The following is a 20,439-nucleotide window of genomic DNA, read 5'->3' as shown; positions in this document are numbered from 1 at the left end:
ATCGCCGTTGCGACAGTACGACGACAAACGGTACGACGATAATGACGACGAGGACGGCGACGGCGACGGCGACCTTGAAGAGCGGAGACAAAAAGCATTTCCCCGCATCGTCACCAACTTCTCAGACATCTCGCAACACTGACGCGATACGCTCGGCGTCGTCGCCGCAATTGACAACGACGAAGGCGCCGAGGTCCAAGGTATACCGCAAAGCGTCTCTCAAGACCCCGTTCGCGTGCGAACTGAACGGCAGCGGCGACGGCAGCGACATATCCGAGAAGAATAGCGTTATACGGTACACGAATGCTGCAGCCGAAAAGAAGCAGAAGAGGAGAAGCGGTGGCGGTGGCGGTGGCGGTGGTCCATCAGAGAAGGAGAGCGATGCGAAGAGCGACAAGTGGAATCCCGAGGACATTCACATCACGTGCAATCCGCTGTCGACACCTTACCCATATTCGACTCCGGCGACGACAACCACCACTACGGCGACCACTACGACTACCACGACCACAACCACGGTGGAGAGCGACGAGGAGCCGAAAAGCCGCAGCTGCGGCAGCTTCTTGCCAATACTCGCATTAATCCCGCAGTCAGTCATCAGTTTCCAGTATCTCAGCCCGAAAATGAAATTCTCTTGGTGGCGGAACAAGATCTCGTGAAGGCACGCGTAGGCGCCATCGACGCCGCCGCCGCCGCACCAAGTCGCGCGTTGCGACGTTACCCCGAGCTGTTGTATAAAATACCTCTCTTGAGTCTACGGCGTACCTTCGTTGCATTTCTCGCGTTCTCGGTTGAGTGCATGCGAAGCGCGCGTGGCTATTGATTCGTGGTCGTTATTTATTACTAGAATCTCTAGCAATAAATAGTAAACTCGTGGCTGGTGACGACGACGACGGCCCGTATATATTGCAATTTGAATTATTGCAAACGCGAGAAAACGCATCGATGTGCCGTGGGTTTTACCTCGTAGCGCACTCCTTTCTCACTCATTTTTCTCCCTTTTTTCATCCATTCATTTCTTCCTCGCCATTTCATCCCGTTCTTCTTCATCTTTTTACCCCTTTGATCTTTCTTTGCCTGTATATCTTTCTATCTGCCTATTCGATTCACTTCCGACAGGTCTTCGTCAATTAGAGGAATCCATCGTTATTACATCTCGTAGTTATTCGTGACATGTTGATATGTGCGCACAGACGTTTGAAAAATGCAAAAGTCGCTAAACTTTAAAGCTAGCATTCCTTGAAATTGCGGTCTCGTGGAGTAGTCGTGATGACCTACCGATATTCTACGTGCAGTGGTTAATGTATGTGGTTAGTTCAAAGACTTTTATGAGACGTAAGCGAAATTATGGTCGATATTTCGAACTCTAACTAACATTAGAAAAACCAAGATCAAGTAATCAACTATTCAAGTCATCAGATAGTCTTTCTATGAAGGGAAACCACTTGCAGACTTTTGTAACGATCTCTTTCTAGTTGTTTCGACTGACGGGAGAAATCCATGATGATCGTATATTTGTTACGCTGACTTTTTGCATCGTCGGATCCTCTAGTCGATCGAAGTTTCCTCGGTACTCTCGACGTCTTCTTACTCCGACGCGCGCAAGATATCCCCTCTCCTGTTTTCCAAATCCGCTCGGGGAGAACATCAGTTTTAGTTCCCGTGGTCCTGTGATGTTTTAGAAATTACCTACTGTGTACATGGTTCCATGATCAGAAAAGTGTGTTTTAGATTATGTGAAATGCCAATGAAGTTCCAGTCGACTTTTCCAATTGATTTTCTCTCGTTTAATGTCGAAACGAGTGGAGCAAGAATAGAGGAATTCTTACAGGACAGGGACAAAATTAACGCAAGTGTTACTGTTAAAAGAACTACTTTAAGAAACAGACTGGGCACTTCTTTTGGGCATCCTGTCTCATTTAAGGCTTCTGTTTCCTTGTTGCAGATATCCTGAATGATGACATCAGAAGCAAGGAAATCATGCGAAACATTCCCATGGAATTATGTCGAAATAAAAAGATATATCTATAAAATGACACAATCGATTGAGTATATTTTTTAAATGCTTCGAAAATTTTCTTTTTGCTCTGACAACAAAGAAATCAACGTGACTGAATCATAAGAAAAAGCAGATTAAAAAGAAAGGTTACTTGTCGCGTTAATTTTGCGATTGTTTGTTACTTGTTAGAACAAAAAGAAAGTTTCCGAAGCATTTAAAAAATGTACTCAGTCAATTGAGTTATTTTATAAATGTACCTTTTATTTTCGATATAATCTTTAGGAATTTTTAGCATGGATTCCCTTGTCTTTGACTTCATCGGAAGTTCCGCGACGAGGAACTGAGAGTCTTAATAGTCATTTAAACGATTCATTAAAAACATTGAGTTTTCGTATCTTCGTTCGTTTTGGTTTTCACAAATTTCAAAAGGATATTCGAAGACCCTAGAATCTAAGAGCGCAAAAATTCCATAACACCTGAAAACCTAAAGATCGTAGAGTATAAGGATCCACAGTTCCTAGAATCTAAGGATCCACAGATCCTAAAAACCTATAACAATCCAAAGACCCTAGAATCTAAGTACGCAAAGATCTTAGAATGTAAGGATTCAGAGATCTTAAAATTTAAGGACTTCAACATCGTAGAACATAAGGATCCAGACTATTATCACAGATAGCGCGATCCAATAATCGAAGCATTCGAAGATTCTAGAATGTAAGGATCCAAAGACATTGAGAATCTATGCGTTTAACGATCAGATATATAATCCCTTTGATGAATTTCGAGTTGAGATTTTCCGTTGACAAAAGTGCATGATGAAGTGATGAAAGGTGAACATTGTCTCTCGCAACCTTGATTTTTGACACGGTCGCTGAGGGAGGATATACGCGGTGAACAACAATACAAAACGATCGATAAGAATAATCTGCACGATATTAAAATGAGGATGTAGAAACTGCTGCGTGGTGATGTCGTTACCTCGCTTTGGTGATTGAAGAGAATTAAATAACTGGGCATAGCTCGACGGTTTTATCTTGCATAAATCTCCGTCGAGATGAAACTTAAAGTTACGAGAGAGATACATTGGAAAATTAGATTTCGTCACTTATTTGGTTATATGATAAAATTTTTCAGTAGAATCACGTGCATATGAACACGCACATAATGAGAGGGACGATTGATAACAATTTAATCGTCCTACGGATTATGATTATGTGATTAAACAGTTGTGTCGACAAACTTTTAATATGATGAAACGATTTAGAAATGTATTACAAAGTAAAGTAATGCGATTTAATAACTCTCAACGTGCTCGAACGTCGCGAGGTGACACAAAATTCTTTATATATATTTTTTACTGTTTGGTTCCTACTTTGTTTCTTAGTTAGTAGTAGCCGCTATATTATTTATACAATGAAGAAGTTGGTAACGCACAGAAACTCGTTTCCGCTCGCTCAAATATAATTTTGCGATGACTCTCGCAATTGAGATAATAATTAAATCGTTGCATTGTAATTGACATCCTGATGGATTCGCTTCTCGCCCAATCGGCGATCGCAATTAGACCTTCTTTCCTTCTCTTTCTCCTCTTTTTTTTTTTTTATTCGCTGAAGCGTATAACGGAGTAATACATTTTTTTTTAAATATTGCCATAATTATAAAATTGTTTATAATTATGTTGCGGAATGACAAAGTTATCGTTTTGTCATACGACGATTCCATAGAATCCGTCGTCTCTTGTATGTTTCCCCGGATTAAAATAAATCATTTTCATAAACATGCATCTTCCGTTGCCTTTTATTTTGTCAAGATTCCTCATCTCCTATTTTTGCCTTGATTTATTTAAGTAAGAAATCGTGATGTCGCTCGCATGAACAATTAAGATCCCTTTCCCTGGGATACCTCGTTATGATTATTTCAGCGAAATGATTGAAAACGAGAGAATTGTGCGTAGCATCGTCGTGATTCGATAGAGTAGGTCTGCAAAACACGGCAGGAAATCTGCCATCGGCAGATATTTCGATAGGAATTTTAAATTTGCTCAGTATCAAATTCCACTAATTTCTCTTTCGTCGCAATTCTTTCTGTTAAGTTACATTTTTATTCTTTCCGTTACCTCTTTCATTTTATATCTCATATTATATTGAAGGCTCTTTTTCTTCATAACGTACCTCGATTGTCGATACTTTGTCGCATAATGTCATTAATTATTAAAATCATATAGTTCTCTGCGAGCTTTATTAATTATGATAAACGGATAAGATGAATCCGGTGTGCGGTAAAATAAGATAAGCGGTTAAACGAGAGAGTACAAATAATTATTCGATATAAAGGATTTAATCGATAGCAATCTTGACACGGTAGAAAAAAACACTGACATACATATATGCAAAAAAAACACTCATACCGTGGGAGTGCTTTCTAAAGCATACTATCCGTTATTATAGATCACTGTTGCATGCTAAAAGTAAATAAATTTGTGTAAAAATATATCTATGAAATAAAGATTATATTTAGTCAATGAAAGTGTCATACATAATTTATTTTTGCCCGGCGCTGACTTTCCCTCTATAACTTTTCCCGACCTCGCACTTCTCGCATTTTCTTCTCAATTATTTCTCGTTCTTTTCCAACGAAGTTCCTATTTTGTCCGACTCGTTCGTAGTAGCGCCGTCGACGGCTCACTTTAACGACTAGGGAACTGAACACTCGGATCAAACACACGGTTGTGTGTTTGGAAGAACGCATGATCCAATAACAATAATGCATCGCTTCACGTAAGACCTCTGCTTGATGGACGAAGTTTCAAGTAATGTCTATGGACGCGAGTCTAAGTAAACAAATATGCGGAACATCAAATTCGAATATTTCTTTTTCTTTTGTCTTACTGCTTTCTATTTTCCTCTGTTTATATTGTTGAAGGGAAGGATTGCTCATTTTTAACTAAATAAATAAGTAACGCGCGATTATCCGTTATCTCAGTAACGTGTCTGCGCATCGTTACTTATATCATGACGCTCGATTCTCCGGCGTGCTCGCGCTGACCGAAACGCACGCGTATGCCATCGAAGACGGCGCTGAATCTGGATCGAAAGCAACGCTGCGCGCTTCGCTGCGACATGTCCGCGCGCTCCTTCGCCACCGGGGCGGACGCGTTCCCCTCGAACTCGTTTTGGATTCTGTCTAGAGCTGCGATGTGAAAAGCGATGTTAGCCCGCGGCTACGATCTACTTAGCCGTATTCCCTCCTCAGAACCTCCTCTTCGAACTGACGTAGCGTCGTCCGTTTACCTTTCTGCAGATCCATCTCATCCATCTCTGTATTGCTGATTTTCGAAAGCTCGCGTCGGAAGTTCCTGGTGATTCTCTTGCGAATGTAGTCCGCCTCGATCTCCTGCTTGGTCCGGGGAACGCGGAAACGGATACAGCAGCAGAGTCCGATGATGATGGACAACAGCACGGAGAGAATGATGCCAACGAGCTGCCAGACGCGAAAACCCGGGAACGCCTCGTTCTCCAGCCACTTTTCCACTGCACCTTGCACCACGCAGTCCTCTCTCGCGGAAATCTCATTGGAGCATGGAGATGAGGACGAGGTGCTTGGGATCGTCGGTAGCGTCGTCGTCTGCTCCCCCATCGGCCTCTCGAACTTAAAACTCGAGACGAAGATCCTAAGAAACTCAGCTAGCTTTTGAGCCGATATAATTATTTGCACAAGAGTTGCGGCACACGTAACGAGTCTGTAAACGTGTAAGTTTAATTAATTAATGAATTTCACGTGAGTAACAACGTGCTGAGGTTGTCTCTCGGGTTTCTCGCCGTCGAACGGCCTGCGCATCGACGCATATATTCACCTCGAGAGAACACCTCTGAACTGAGAGAAAAATTCACGGCGCTGTCAGTGGGATGGGTGTGGTTGTTAATTGCGAACGGCAAGCCCCGACACTCCCTATTTTACGCCGTTCATTCGCTGATTATAGATCAATACGTGTGCGCGAGTTGCCGCAGAAGTAACCCTCTGTGTGGATTGTTAATGAAGTTTTATTATCTCACAATAGCCAAAAATGTATAGCGATAAAGTAGAGACGATAAAAATATTGAAAGAGGAAACAATCGAGCGCGCTATTTTTTAACAGTATTTGGCTCGCTCGGCGTTTTCGTTTGTCGAAACGAGAAATGCTATGTGGAAAGTAAAAGTGTTATGTTAATCGTTATCCCTCTGTTACTGTGATTCTCCGGTTTATACAGCTTCTTTTTTTTGGTTTAAACAACGTTATTCTGAGGAAATTTCGCAACGGGAAATCACAGACTCGAGCAGCTTGATAATTAATTGAATGTTCTACGTATCTTTTTAATAAATGTATCTCATGTCTGTCTGCTGAAGTTCTCGCAAATGTCTTGCTGCGGTGTATCATCGTAACACTAATATGCATTTCACGTACTCGTACATGAAGTAGCCAGACGTAGTTGGGAGAATGTCGTAACATATGATAAATCGTTCGAGGTAACAACCAGTGTAATAAGTAACCGAATCCGTAAAGCTTCTCCCCTTCAAGTTTCAGCGCCACTATCTTTGAATCCTAGATCACTGTCAAGACCAACGATATCTTTTGTGACGACCGATACTCGCTAGCACCGTTGGTACGCGGATACAGTAACTCCGGTGTCTTCGAGTATCCCCCCTGGTAGATATAGCTTTGCACGTCATGTTGAACAAGTCGACGATGAGACGAGAAACACAATTATCTTCTCTTCTCACCCACTTAGCGCGATGCTATATATTTCCTAGACAGGACACTGTTCGATAAACAGGTTGAAACTCAAAGGTCCGAAGCACTCGACTTGCCGATAGCACGAATCAAGGAATGCCAACGTGGAGAATCTCGTACGTGATAGTCTACGGTTTCGAACCGCATTCCGCACGATAATCCTCTGTATCCGTTCTCCTTCTGTCTCTATCTCTCCCTCTTTTTCTATCTTTCTCTTTAAGAAATGATAACACTTTCGTTACTTCAACATGTTCATTCTTTCCTGATAAACGTTCGTCCCCTGAAAAAGATTACAGATTCAGATGTACGCATTGCGAGAGACAATATAAATTTCATTTCAATAGAGGACAAGCTGGGTTAAAGATTAAAAGAAAAAAAAAAAGGAAAAAAATCGATTGTAAATATAATAAGGAAAGATAACTAATTTCGTATCTTTATATTTATTATATATAATTATTTGATTTTAGTTCGTTACTTAATAATTAGCACTTACGTAATAGTCTTTTTCTCAGTATTCTTAGACTGAGCTCTAGCTCTATTTAACACTTTGAGAAAATCTGTTGTCTTAGTACGCATTCTGGAGTGGATATAAACTTTACTGCACTTAATGTGGTAGTGCAAATAGTTTCTAAACATATGTATCAAGTCAATAGTGTTGTCGCGAGCCTCCCGATTAGTGTGACGTGGAAATAGCACTGAGGAACAAAATTATTTAAATTTGAAGATCATTATATCAGACAGACCAGACAATAAAATAATGGATAGTGAAATACTTCTTCCCTTAATGTTGAAGACAGTGTTTTCTTCAAAACAACAGTTAAGAAAAAAATTAGAGAGATCGTACTATGCAACTACTATAATGTTACTTAAGAGGAAATTAATATTCATACCAAATGTAATATAACCAATGCAGTCTCCCACGGCTGCTTCGGAATCTTGTAATTCCAGAGGGGGCTCACGATGATTAAACAAAACTTGGGGTGCAGTATGACTCGCACGTCTGCCCTCTTTCAGTTCTTGAAGAAACAATTTGCCAATGACCATGTCATCTTCATCCTTGAATATAGTACTGAATACTACTGTGACCCTGTCGCTCTTAGCTTCTACATACCTGGAATAAAAATTAATATACATTGCACAAACATTGAAAATAAGTGAAGAATGCAAGCATACAAAATAGATTTTTTACATTGTCTCTTCATCCCTATACTGGATAACTGCCCTTTTCTGCAATGGCCTGCCTGGAGAATCAAAGTATTCTTCTTGGAAGTCAAAGTACTTCTCAAAAACACTAGCGAAGCAGTGCCTCTTCAACAAGGCAACTTTTCTCACTAATGCCTCCCAGTCTTCTGGTAACTTTTCCAGATCTATGAGTACCGATACATTGTAACCTATAAAATCAGCGTATAATTAACAATAATTCATTACTCTCATTTACAGGTAAGAACTAAAGTAATCAAGACAGATATCAAACCATTCTCTGGTGCAATAAGATGAGACCCGTATTCTCGTTTGAGCAGTTCATCCGCACCATGTTCTTGTAACTGTTTATAAAATTTGAGCAGAATACTTATCTGTAAAAGGATATATCATCAATATTATATTAAAGAGGCAACAGTACTTTAGTTTAAAAAAAATTCAAAAATAACATCTATTTACTCTAAGCTTTGACTTGTCTCCACTAAGATTTGAAATATGAAACAACACTCCATCAAAGTCTGCTATGACGACGTCTGTTGACTCCTGCTTGTGTCTGCAAGAGGAAAATACCTTGATGAGGAAAAAATAAATATGTACAAATGAAAATTACGGCTTTTGATTCGACAAAATCTTAGAGATGCAACTGTCTCAGATAGTTCAAAATTTAGGAGAGCTGAACAGAACATTTGGAGTAGAGTCCAATATAAGGGAATGCGGGCAAATTGAAAGCGACGCAAACGAAAATCAATCAGTTACGTTTAGGGAGAGAATTTCTCCTGAGAAAATATAAACGTGGCGACGGACACCGCCCCGGCGCCACATCCTCCGGAACGAGGTTATGCAGATAAGCATGCGGTTTTTAAAGCAGAAAATCGCTCGCACGCAAGCCGCTTACCCCGACAAGGCATTCTTGATTTTGTTCGTTAACGTTTCTTCGAGTATCCTATTATGTATCTCGAGCAAAATCATTATTCCGCTGGGTAGGAAGACTCGCGTCCACTGTACGTTACGATAACAGTAATCGGGCACTTTGCACAGATCGCGACAGATTTGTCATTCGTACATACGCCGATACGCCGTTGACTAATTCTCGCCCGATCGCTCGCTCTACCGATGAAACAGGGCTGTCACTATCACTATTTCCGTCGATAAGATGGAGACTACACTTTCGATTAGTTGGTGAAAAACTCTCTTTTTGCTCTGAAAAAAGTAACTTCCTGCACCAAAATATATTTTACTATTTTAAGTTTAACGGAGAGTGCGCTGATTGCGTTTTGTGCAATACCACCAGCATCACATGATTTAGTCAGATAAATATAGTTTTTTATATGCTTTGGATTAGGAGTATTAATAAACGAATGATTCACTCGCCCTTTCTCCGTACATCTTCGCAATTTCTCTCTCCCTCTCTCTCTCTCTCTCTCTCTCTCTTTCTCTCTCTCTCTCTCTCTCTCACATCTTTGTGGCAATTCTCATTATTTATCTCTCACTAAATGTAGAAAGTGTAACACAGTGCTGCTCTAAATCGAGCATCCTACCATAATCGAGAGTCGATGAGAATCGATATTGCTGAGCGATTCGATAGTGCGAGAGTCGATATTGTCGAGCGACTCGATACTGCGAAGGTCGCAAGAATTGCGACTCGTACGTTCGTTGGGAAATACAATATGGTGAGGTAAGTCGGATTCGAAGAGCTGCTCCGTGTTTTTCGTGAGTTTGAATCGTCGTGATTAAGTCTCACTCGCTGATTATCATTTCATCGAATACCGAAAGTAATTCCCACGCATTTGTCATTCAAGACACCGTCGGGTTGCTGTTGTGAACGAATATCTCATGTGACTGACTGTCGGGAACGGTGAACGAAGGATCGCGCGCTGTGGTGTCATGGCCGTTCGAACTTGGAAACCTCCGATCGCCGAACTCTACACTTGCGATCTGTCGAAGATAGCTTTCGCTTGTGAATTCTCATCGGGAACCTCGAGGGTGAGTTTCATGTATCTGTTATAATGAAAATTTTATTAAGTTTATCGAAAATCAATACTTCATAAAAGGTGAATACCTTGCGAATGAAACCATAAAAACATTTTGCATGTAGATGCATGCAAATCTGTAATCTGTGTAATTTTATGCAAATGCATATGTTGCCTTGCATGCATATAAAAAATCACTACAAGACGATCAATCATTAAAATAATACCGCAACATATATAGGTTAATCGTTCAGGCACTTCTACCAAATGATTCACTATTGTCGGTACTCCTCAATTATTTGTGATGTCGATAAAACAGTGACTCTCGGCTAGTATCCGTCTCACTTATGCTTGATAACGCGTTTACCTATGTGTGTTTTACACATATGAGACAAAAAGAATGTGATACTTTCTATCCATTACAGAAATATAACAGGTTAATGCCAATTATAATTTACATATAATCGCCTCAGGGAAAACAAGGAAGAGAAAGAGAGAGAGAGAGAGAGAGAGAGAGAGAGAGAGGAGAGAGAGAGAGAGAGAGAGAATGAGCGAAAAAGAAAGAACAATATATCAAATTTTAATAATAATTTATTTATATATAGATATATAAACAAGTACGATTAACATAAGTATATAAATGAATACACAATTTAACTTTAATGTATGTCATTTCGATATCAATAATTCGGGAAATTGTGATAAGAGAGAAGAGAATAAATGTGCGCGGATAAGAAAATAGTCGCCTAAAGGCTGTCAGAGAAATTTAATCGCAAATTTGACTGAAATATCAATGAAATATCATGTAATTTGTATGATTTATTTCATTGCGTGAATTTGTGTTGCGCTTTCAAAATTTGCTCTTTATTATTGTAATTGTATTATTGAAATCGCCAATTGTGCTCGTCGAATAAAAGAAAAATAACGGGTGATGACGAATTTAACCCAATAATTTTAATAAATCCGAGATTGTCTTATCGGCCAGGAATCCGTTAACTTTGTCCTCGATGATAGGATTTATAACGCCTACGATATCACTCTGGTAATCTTGAATCAGCTTGGGCATCATGTCCGAAATCACGGCGCTTATTAATTCGGACATGTCTTTGTCGTCGAAGAGACCCGTAATTGTAAACTGTAAAAATCGAACGATCGATCAATCGTACATCAGTTTTTGGACATAATCTAAAAAGCTTAAATATTTAAGTCCCTTCAAAATCGTATTTTCGAAAGAACGGGAATCGCGTTGAAAAGTTACAGAGAAAACGACCTTAAGTCCATTTGATACATTTATAAATAGCAAAAATTGTAAGTTGACTCTTGAAGATAATCTTCTTCGACGAAAACTTAATTGCGACAAATCTTTTTTATCTCTTTGCAAGCGGATTCCGGTTATTGGGAAATAATGAGAGCGAATGAAAAAGAGATGTGACAAGAATTGTAGCTGGTTGACTCACCTGTAGCGCGCGCAAAGAAATTTTCAATGTTACGGATTTGACTTCCAGGTATTTGCCTTTGACTTTTAAGCTAACTTCCAGATAGATATCCAAATCTTTGGCACCAATTCTGAAAATTGAATACGTGCCCTCTTAGTGCATATCTCTCATATATGTCATTACATCTATATACTTTGATCAAAACTCGCTCGTAGCTCTTTATACACTTAATGACACTTCTGTGACTCGAAATTTTCCTCCCTATCGGAGGAAAATTGGAACAGATACGAATACATTACCTGAATTCAATTATAAGTCAATTATAAGTCAACGCGAAAGATTTTCATCGTGCTTTTCCAATAAAATTGAAAACAAAACGACTCATATGAAAATTATTTCCTAATTGATCGAGATAGTCAGCACACATACTTTCTTCCAAAACGAAAAATAATCTTCGCGTTTTTTCGAAAAACGTTTTTCCATTCGCTTCTTTATCTTCGATGAGAGTTTTATGTATGTAGATAGTTACGACGAACATATTTCACGCCAATCTATTAATTATCTTGAATTCGGTCGGAGGCCGTCAAAGCTGATCCCAATTTGAGCGTCGTGCATGCTAAAGCCGGTAACGACTACTGTAAGAAAACTCGTCGAGATCAGCACGATCGCATGTCACGCGAGTCAGATAAATTCAGTCGCGGTTTAATAACGCCCTTTGTCGCAATCGGGCGTTCGATAAAGTCGGGAACGCGGTTGAATGAAGAACGGCTGATTCATTGTCAGTCACCGCAGCTCTCTCGTTTTTCTTTTTCCCCCTTTTTTTCGCGTGCATATTTCAATCGTTGTATTTAATATAGATGAGGCGAAATGGAACGACACGTCGAACAAGCGCAAGATTGTGGGCGAACGAGCGGATTGACGAAGGGTGGGCGGTGCGGAACCGGGAATAATTGTAATGTGCAATTACGATAAATACAGTCGTTAGCTACAATGTTGTAATATCTAATTAATATTATGTTAACAAACGCATCGCAGCAACAACACAAAAGCGGCGCGCAATTGCGCCGACCTGAAATTTGGTGGACAGGACACGCTTGTCTCTTGTACAGCAAATTTATCAAGTTTAACTCTTTGAAGCGCGAATTTTTCTATGCAATAATGAAAGAATGAATTGATTATATATATATATATATATAAAGGGTTTTCTGGCCAGCTTACGAATCTGGAGTCAAAATTCGATATATATATGTTTTTTCGATCATAGATGACAAATGTAGAGTTGAAATTAAAAAATTCAAAATCGCGGATCCAATGGTGATTTCAAATGGCTAACTTTGATATGATATTATGGATTTTAATTTTGGAAATGTGATAACAAATTCGTGATCAGCGACCCAAAAAACCTCCATATACCTATTTCTGTCGAAATCGAAGGATTTGGAACATTTTTGTCCACCACCATTAGATCCGCCATTTTGAATTTTGAAATTCTGACCCCAGATTTGTAATCGGCGACTTTAAAAACGTAAAATGAACAAGTTTTGTTACGATTGTTTTTATAGATCACCCCGTTAAATTAATTTTTATTAAAAAATATATAATTTTATGCAATTTGTTTATATTTACATGCTAAAATTTAAAAAAATTTACATTTTACATTTTTAGCACGTATTTCAATACCTAACATATCTTAGAAGTGAAAAAAGTTCGGACGAAAATATCAAAAAGATAGCTTAAATAATTAAAAATGAAGAAAGAAAAGGTGGGATTATAGAATCCCACCATGTTTCAAAGGGTTTAGACCGCGCGATAGAACACTGAATGGGGGGGGAGGGGTGTCGGTAGAAACGATCTTATTATTGCCGCGTACGTAAGATTTATATTAATATTTTGAGTCAAGAAATCGAGCTTGATGCATCTTCCACGAAGCATAAATATTAACGTTTTCTCTTCCGTCGGTCTCTATTGGAATCGGAAAAAACACAACTTTTTACTCACTCAATATCGCCCTTGCCGTAAAGAGCCACCGTACCACCCACGGTACCATTCATGGAGTAATTAGTGACTGCGTATATCAACGGCCACGTAAGATCCATCACAACCTTCAAACCGATTAAGCGGAAGTCACCGCTATTGACTTTGTACCCGGACAAACCTTGCATGTTGACTTTTGTGAGAAGTGCGTCTAAACTGGAGTTTTGAAGAAAGACATTGTATAAAGAGAGAATAGAATTTTCTGCTTACGTTTTTTTACTGCGTTCGTAAGTACATCAGGTGTGATCTGATGTGGTATCAAATCGATACGCACTTAATATCTTTTTCGTTGAGTTTAATTGGTATTTTGTCACTCTTAAACGGATCGAGGGGCGGTATTCCGAAGTCCTTGTTCCCATCTCGAATTGAGCTTCTGAATTTTTCGAGAAAGTCCTCTAACTTGGTGCCTGCAAGATTCGTGTCATATGAAGTTAAAAGCAAAATTTTATCTTACATATAATATCCCTTAGATGATAATGCGTTCGAAAAAGTAACGATTCTTCGTAAAACGATGAGTTGACGATATTTAATGAAATCTCTCCGCGGGACGTTAAATTCTTGATTCGTCTTTTTCTAAGAAAGTCCGCTTTTTGGGTATACTATCAATTACGGAACAGTCTGTACAATAAACATAAATCAATATGGAAATAACAATATGGAAAGATGTTGCCATTTAGTAAAAACAGTATTAAAATCTGCGAGATGACAGGCGGTTATCTTAAAAGAACTACGCGCACAAAAACAATCTATTCGAAGATAGCCTGTTTGAAAATGTACAGCTGACAGAATCGTTATCGAAAAATAATAAATTTGCGAGAATAGATGACCCAACACGATGGGCCATTCAGAGATAAATAGGACGCGACTATAAACACACGAGATAAAGGTAAATACTGCTGTAGATCCTATAGAAATATACCGTTCGATACATTGCTAGATCTATTTGCTGATCTTATGAATGATATGATTTTGACGTTGGATAGTATTGCTATAAAGTCAAGGAAAAAGAGCAATTTGAATTCTTTAAATAGGACTCCCTATTTACTTTTTATTACATATTCTTATAGTTCTTAAGATCTTCTTAAAATACTAAATTTTGTCTGCTTTGAATCAGTTATTTCAAAGTTATCGATTTCTTTTATAATAATATGTCGACTATAGCTTTAATATAAGATAAATATAAATATTACTATGGTATTATATTTGTTTATAGAGGAAGAAGGGATATAGGTGATGTATGGGACCCTCCTTTTCCATACACACAAGCACTAACGGATCCTGACGTCGATAATGGGGGGAGGGCATTTAATAAAATTGTAAATACAATAATGCTATAGCTTTGAGGTTTTTTATAATTATTATTTTTTATTACTAATTTTTATAATTATTAATAGACTCTCAGCAAACAACAGCGGACATTGTATATCAGAAATCGGACAGTTTGGATGCAGTAAATCCTAGACATAAGAATTTGATTCACGGGTGCCTGTGTGTCGGCCTGTATCATTTCACCTAAATTTTTTAAACGGACCTAGTAAGACTGATTTCTTTTAATTTGGAAGGGGGAGGAGTTTTAATCCCCAAATATCCCTTTAGAATTCGCCAGTGCACACAAGTACAACATGATAGTGGTGGTTTTTATATATTTCATCTTGCATAAAGCTATAGTTGCAGACATCTTACAAAAAGCTCGATAACTTCGAAAGGGTTGACTTAAAGTGGATAAAATTATAGAGTTCTGAAAAAACTCAACGCAGACTATAAGAATACGCAATAAAAAGTAGAGGATTTTATTTAAAAAATTCAAGGTGCCGCCCTTATCCTGACCTTGGTGACGCCACCCAAGGTTAAACTGATAAAATCAATAAATAGATTTATTTAAACTATATAACTTTTATTTAAAACATTTTTTTTTATAAAACTTATATTCTTCCAGATATTCTACAGTTTTGACTTTTTATATACATATATATACTTACCATAAAGGTCCTTCTCAGCAGCTGCCCAGGTATGGCTACAGATCAAGATAAGTCCGAACGTTGCGAGGAGCCTCATTTCTCTGCACAAAGTAGGAAATATGGTCGATTCAGAAAGTTACCTCGCGATAGAACTGGAAGAAAGGGCTTGGAATATTATTCTTGACGTCGCGCGCAATTTGTTACTACTAGTTCGTTACCATCACCGACATCCGATCGCAACTTATTATCGCGCCTGACGGATTTGCGATCGAAGCGATCGCGATCATCAGCAGTGTTATTTTCATGAATTAACAAGTGATACTCAGTATTACAACTGTTCATTGAGCTCTTGAATTTAGTTGACATGCATTTTAATATCTTACCAATATCTAAAAGCAAAAAACAAAATCCGGAAGCGCACTTAATAAACGGTACAAATAAACAGACAAAACCAAAGCAAAGAACAAACCGCAACAATAGACAAAACCAAAAAGACGAAACCGACATGTACGTGAGAAATTGATGAAATCGAAGCAGTGCGATAAAGAAATATAGGACCGTTGAATTTACATCCGCGTTGTTGAGTATCTGACCGAACTGACACATATAATCCTTGAATATTGTTTGTAGCCTCGTATTCCGTCTTAATTACCTTTATTTGGAGTATTTACATGCGCAAAATCGGAAAGTAACCTTGTGACTGATTCTTACATATGAGTCTTATGTCAACCGCAAGTTTGATCCGTAAATACAATTGTCCGTGTTTCACATAAGCGAAGAACCTTTGCTTGCAATTACGAAAACAGTCCAAATGAAACTGCTCTTAAAAAGAATGCGACAGCGTATATATACGTACGACAATCGATATCTTAAATACTTCAGCAATAAGATTTCTTATTGAGATATCGTATATGATATTGTGTAACGATCACTTGTCAATCTCTGAGAGAAAGACAGAGTGAGGGAGAGGGAGAGAGGAAGGGAGAGAGAGAAAGAGAGAGAGAGAATCGAAACACCGATGAGAATACGCAGTGGGTTTGTGTTTTTTTCTCTTCTCGAGATTCTTGGAAAGAATTCTATTGTTCGCGAATATGAAAACGACGGATTAAACGACATAATCTCATCGAATTCATTCATTTGTCACGTGTTTAGGGAATGCACGTGTTTGGGGACGTGCATGTCGCGTCAATTTGTAAGTGTAATTAATTGCTGCATTGTATATACTACTTTAAAATGTTTGAGTCGCTGTAAATCTTCCAGCAGTACCGAGTTTTATCTCCGACGGATTAGCTTAAGATTAGATTGTAAAGAAGGCTAGTAGCTTTAATTTGTGGAGTAATCAGTTGTAAACAGCTCCGACACTTGTCTATTTAATCAGTTGTCCGCGATACGTATAGTAACGCGTATATTGTAGAGATGTATTAAATTGATTTTTACCACTGGATGCCCTTTTTCGTTTGCCATAAGAAAAAACGAAGAGATTTCGCCTGTGCTCCTCGGCTGAGAAAAGTATCAAAGTCTATACGAGTCCGACGATACCAAGCGAGATCGATGTTTGTCGCAGCGCCGTTGCGCTTGGCAACGAAAGGAAGAAAGATAGGGAGGCTTTCTCTCCTTCAGAGAGATATATCTTATCAAATACAGAAAAATGTAAAAAAAGAAGATTGACTAATAATTGCTTTATTATTTGTCTCGAGTAAAAAGTAATTTTTCTATAATGATACTTTTCGAATAAAATAAATTTCTATTTTAACAATTTTAATAGTATTATTCATATGTTATTGGCTTTATTAATAATTTTACGCTTTAGCGGTTAAGCGGAAAATTGCTAAGAATTTGAGAATGTTGAGATAGAAAAATTTAGCGCACCGGAATTGCGTGCACATGAACGGAAAGAATTTTTTAATATTGCATGTATGAGATCTCGAGATCGCGATGCACCGATTTTCATCGAGGCTACACCGACATTTTGTCAGAAAAGTACCGTTGCACTATTTTGATTACGCGCGGCTCCGGTACTCGAGAAATTTTAATCAATGCTTCGATTGAAGAGAAAGCTCTGTATAAAGCTACTTTGTAGCGCTTCGACGTTTTATCGCGGACAATAGTTCACGTTCGACCTGTCGTCGACCTGTCACTTTATTTCACGCCCTTGACTTCGCGACACTACCGCATCGCTTAATCATTAGATAGAAAGATCTTTGCTTTTTTTTTATGTAAGAAGGTTTCTTGCGGAAAAATGATCGAAACCTTGTCTTTCTTTCTCGGAGACTCACTGAATACAGGAGTATAAGTCAACTTCAAAATAGATTTCTAATTTAAGGCGGCGCTCTCCACCTCTTTCTTTCTCCGGATCGTATAGTTATTTTTTTTTACATTATTATTTTAGTCGCTGCTATTATTGTTTTAGATATCGTTGCCGCACGACTTGTAGTCGTTGGCGTACTATTTATTTATAATAACTTTTATAAATGAGCACATGTGCGTTGTTGTGTACCTAAAGAGACTTCTTATTCCGGGATTAGATAAATCTGTATATTGCAAGGAAAAGAAGTTGATGTCCATTTCTTCCTTCTCAGACTGTTCATATTTATTAAAAGCGACTGATCAGGTCGATTCCTCTTCTTTCAAGCTGTGGCGAATGTATACTTTCTGCCGTTTGTCGTAGGTGAAAAGTTCACGCAAATCACAAATCTTACGCGGACTCCGCCGACATTCCAATCGCTGTTGAATTATCACTGATAATTCCGATTTCTCCGCCATTCCTTCCATTCGGCGATAATCTCGACATCTGCTTGATCCAGCTGAATATCGACCGAGTTTCTAAGGGATGCGATTCGAATAAATACTCGCACTCGAGTGCGTCGCGATTACGAGGTACTCGGCGTACAGGCCGGTTGGTCGGTCAGGAATCATCAGCGGGGTTAGAGGAGAATAAAGGAAAAGAAGAGAGAGAGACAGAGAGGGGGGAGAGGAAGAGAAGGAGAAAAAGGAAGAGAGAGAGAGAGAGAAAGAGAGAAAGCGACGGAACGAGAGCGGGTAGCTGATGACGATGGTGGTGGCGGCGGCAGCGGCAGCGGCAGCGGCGGTAGCGGCGGTAGCGGCAGCGGCGGCGGCGGCGGCGGTGGCGGTGGCGGTGGTGGTGGCGGCGGCGGCAGAGGCGGCGGCGGCGGCGGCGGCGGCGGTAGTAGCGGCGGCGAGAGAGGGTGAAGGTGCTCGGGTGAAGCGGGGTGCGTTCGAAAGGAGGGATGCCAGGCCGGTTCACCCTCACTAACCTGCGGCTCGCTCGACTCTTCAGTGCGGCCTGAACGGTTAACCGGCCTACTTCTCTCTCTCTCTGCTGCTTTTTCGGCGTTGGTCTTGCCAGCCCTCATCGTCGTCGTCGTCGTCGCCGTTGTGGTTGTCGTCGTCGTCGTCGTCGTCGTCGTCGTCGTCGTCGTCGTCGTCGTCATCGTCGTCGTCGTCGTCGTCGTCGTCGTCGTCGTCATTGTCGTCGTCGTCGTCATCATCGACATCATCGTCGTCGTCGTCGTCTTCATCGTCGTCGTCGTCGTCGTCATCATTATTGTCATCGTCGCGATTACACCGTCATCTCTCAGGGGTGCTCGCGATGTGCCCGACCTGACACATCGATGTAACACCGCGAGAGGAACGCGAGACAAGCGCGAGAGAGGAGGACACTCTCTCTCCCTCTTACTCTCTTTGTCTCCGCGAGCGACTCGCAGCCTCCACAGCAGTTCGCCGTAGCACTCTCACCCCGTTGCCGCCGCCGCCACCGCCGCGGACAGCCGGCCTAAAGGAAAACTCCAAGGGTGGTTCGCGCACTTCGAGGGTAGTTTTTCGGACGCGCGGCGCGCGGACTGTTTCCCGCGGACATTGTGCGCGGAAAGTATCGTATACAATATATAATCACGCGTGTTACCCGACGAAGTAATCGCGTGATCTACTACCCCGACGAGTCGCGCGACAGAGGACACAGACACGTACACACATATACACACGGGAAGCGCGACGACCACGGGATTGCCCCTTGTCGGCTCGTCTCTCGTCGACGACGGCTCGTTTCGCCAACGGAACGGACGACGAACGGACGCTCCGCTCTGCCCGCGGGAAGCCGTAAGTGTCTCGCGTCTCTCCGTGTGCCGAAGATCGATTCCTCTCTCTCTCTCTCTCTCTCTCTCTCTCTCTCTCTCTCTCTCTCTCTCTCTCTCTCTCCCCCCCCCTCTCTCTCTCTCTCTCTCTTTCTCCGTTTTATCCGCCACGGACTCGAGTAAAAGTGTACGTCTCTCGCTTGTTCTCGCTTCCACGCGCTCACCCTCACCCTCGCCCTCACTCTCGCATCGCCTCGCCTCGCCTTGACTTGACTTGTCGCTTCTCTTTTTGTTTTTTTTCTTTTCTTTTCTGTCTTGCTCTTCCTCTTCCTCTCCTTCTTCCTCCTCCTCCTCCTTCCCATCATCATCATCATCATCATCATCATTATCATCATCATCATAGCACGCTCTCGACATTGCTCTCCGCGTAAAGCGCGGGGAGCGACGCAGCGCTCGTCGTGCTCGTTATGTTCGCCGTGGTGTAGCTGTGCGTGTGGACGCGAAACGCGACGCAGAAGGCCGCGCGGCCGATATATATGCGATATATACGCGGCTGGTATAGCACGTAATCGCGTTCCGCGGAGCCGCCGGGAAACTGCGTGGGGCTGTGCGTAGGGATAATACAAGGGGTGGCTATGACGGCTGACGGCTCTCGCGGCTGCCGCGACTCGCAACACTCGAGAGCGGCGATTGTTTTACGAGGAGGCCTCTCGTCGCGACGACCGGAGCCGTGTTACGTCGTCGCGAGATCTGCGTCGAACATCCGCGGCCGCGACCACGACTTTGCGGCCGCGGATCATCACGCGGCGATCCGTTTCATCAATCGCGAGAAATTTACGCTCCGAGTATCCGTATCAAAATCTCTACAACATTCGGCTAGATATATAGATTGGAGGATCGTAGGTAAAGAATCTTGCCTTTTTGGCAGCGCGCTTAATACGGGAGGGTGATCGCGAATCGCGGGCGCATTAATGCGCGTGTCG

The 20,439-nt window shown here is 40.8% G+C and overlaps 5 protein-coding genes across 10 annotated transcripts in view; 2 read left to right on the top strand and 3 right to left on the bottom strand.

Annotated features, from left to right (window-relative positions):
* The first annotated feature begins 7 nt into the window (after window positions 1-7).
* LOC105184284 (homeobox protein 14) lies at window positions 8-3,782 on the top strand. The gene has a single exon (XM_019841845.2). It carries the CDS (start codon window positions 42-44, stop codon window positions 657-659), a length of 618 nt encoding a protein of 205 aa, XP_019697404.1. The 5' UTR covers window positions 8-41; the 3' UTR covers window positions 660-3,782.
* Window positions 3,783-4,192: 410 nt separating this feature from the next.
* Window positions 4,193-5,879, bottom strand: LOC105184235 (uncharacterized). The gene is made up of 2 exons (XM_011142900.3): window positions 5,290-5,879; window positions 4,193-5,188 (listed from the first exon to the last, which is right to left on the bottom strand). The coding sequence occupies exons 1-2, from the start codon at window positions 5,633-5,635 to the stop codon at window positions 5,004-5,006; spliced, it is 531 nt and encodes a 176-aa protein (XP_011141202.1). The 5' UTR covers window positions 5,636-5,879; the 3' UTR covers window positions 4,193-5,003.
* Window positions 5,880-6,023: 144 nt separating this feature from the next.
* On the bottom strand, window positions 6,024-9,321 carry Arpc2 (Actin-related protein 2/3 complex, subunit 2). Its single transcript, XM_011142886.3, has 7 exons — window positions 8,863-9,321; window positions 8,427-8,520; window positions 8,242-8,341; window positions 7,957-8,158; window positions 7,658-7,878; window positions 7,261-7,462; window positions 6,024-7,047 (listed from the first exon to the last, which is right to left on the bottom strand). Exons 1-7 carry the CDS (start codon window positions 8,934-8,936, stop codon window positions 7,020-7,022), a joined length of 921 nt encoding a protein of 306 aa, XP_011141188.1. The 5' UTR covers window positions 8,937-9,321; the 3' UTR covers window positions 6,024-7,019.
* A 533-nt stretch (window positions 9,322-9,854) lies between these two features.
* The window catches only part of LOC105184241 (acetylcholinesterase), a 30,907-nt gene continuing 20,322 nt past the window's right edge, over window positions 9,855-20,439 (top strand). The window contains exon 1 of one of the 2 annotated variants that reach the window (XM_011142921.3): window positions 9,855-9,950. The gene's annotated coding sequence lies outside the window, so the exon portion shown is untranslated. Of the gene's footprint in view, window positions 9,951-19,321; window positions 19,482-20,439 lie in introns of those variants that run through there. The other variant, XM_025301207.1, reaches the window with a different exon arrangement.
* On the bottom strand, window positions 10,596-19,407 carry LOC105184252 (uncharacterized). Of its 5 annotated transcripts, none has more exons than XM_025301209.1 (6): window positions 19,353-19,407; window positions 15,387-15,466; window positions 13,682-13,814; window positions 13,372-13,563; window positions 11,395-11,503; window positions 10,596-11,072 (listed from the first exon to the last, which is right to left on the bottom strand). In XM_025301209.1, exons 2-6 carry the CDS (start codon window positions 15,460-15,462, stop codon window positions 10,878-10,880), a joined length of 705 nt encoding a protein of 234 aa, XP_025156994.1. In that variant the 5' UTR covers window positions 15,463-15,466; window positions 19,353-19,407; the 3' UTR covers window positions 10,596-10,877. The 5 variants fall into 5 exon arrangements, with proteins under 5 accessions (XP_025156994.1, XP_025156993.1, XP_011141261.1 ...); XM_025301208.1 differs by lacking the exon at window positions 19,353-19,407 and adding an exon at window positions 17,863-18,188; XM_011142959.2 differs by lacking the exon at window positions 19,353-19,407 and adding an exon at window positions 16,018-16,206 and having other exon boundaries at window positions 15,387-15,517.

The sequence above is a fragment of the Harpegnathos saltator genome, unplaced genomic scaffold (assembly GCF_003227715.2).
Source record: "Harpegnathos saltator strain DR-91 unplaced genomic scaffold, Hsal_v8.6 scaffold403, whole genome shotgun sequence".
Lineage (NCBI taxonomy): Eukaryota > Metazoa > Arthropoda > Insecta > Hymenoptera > Formicidae > Harpegnathos > Harpegnathos saltator.
This window is presented reverse-complemented; position numbering and strand designations above follow the sequence as displayed.

Bases quoted from the DNA above. Each gene is read 5' to 3' on its own strand.
- LOC105184252 (XM_025301208.1), bottom strand. From the start codon at position 17,930: ATGGACATCAACTTCTTTTCCTTGCAATATACAGATTTATCTAATCCC. The intron at 11,504-13,371 runs GTGAGTAAAAAG...TTCAATTTTCAG, and splicing joins TACGGCAAGGGCGATATTGA to AATTGGTGCCAAAGATTTGG. The intron at 11,073-11,394 runs GTGAGTCAACCA...CGATTTTTACAG, and splicing joins TTTCTTTGCGCGCGCTACAG to TTTACAATTACGGGTCTCTT.
- LOC105184284 (XM_019841845.2), top strand. From the start codon at position 42: ATGACGACGAGGACGGCGACGGCGACGGCGACCTTGAAGAGCGGAGAC.
- LOC105184235 (XM_011142900.3), bottom strand. From the start codon at position 5,635: ATGGGGGAGCAGACGACGACGCTACCGACGATCCCAAGCACCTCGTCC. The intron at 5,189-5,289 runs GTAAACGGACGA...TTCACATCGCAG, and splicing joins TGAGATGGATCTGCAGAAAG to CTCTAGACAGAATCCAAAAC.
- Arpc2 (XM_011142886.3), bottom strand. From the start codon at position 8,936: ATGATTTTGCTCGAGATACATAATAGGATACTCGAAGAAACGTTAACG. The intron at 8,342-8,426 runs GTAAATAGATGT...ATCCTTTTACAG, and splicing joins GAGACAAGTCAAAGCTTAGA to ATAAGTATTCTGCTCAAATT. The intron at 8,159-8,241 runs GTTTGATATCTG...CTGATTTTATAG, and splicing joins TCTTATTGCACCAGAGAATG to GTTACAATGTATCGGTACTC.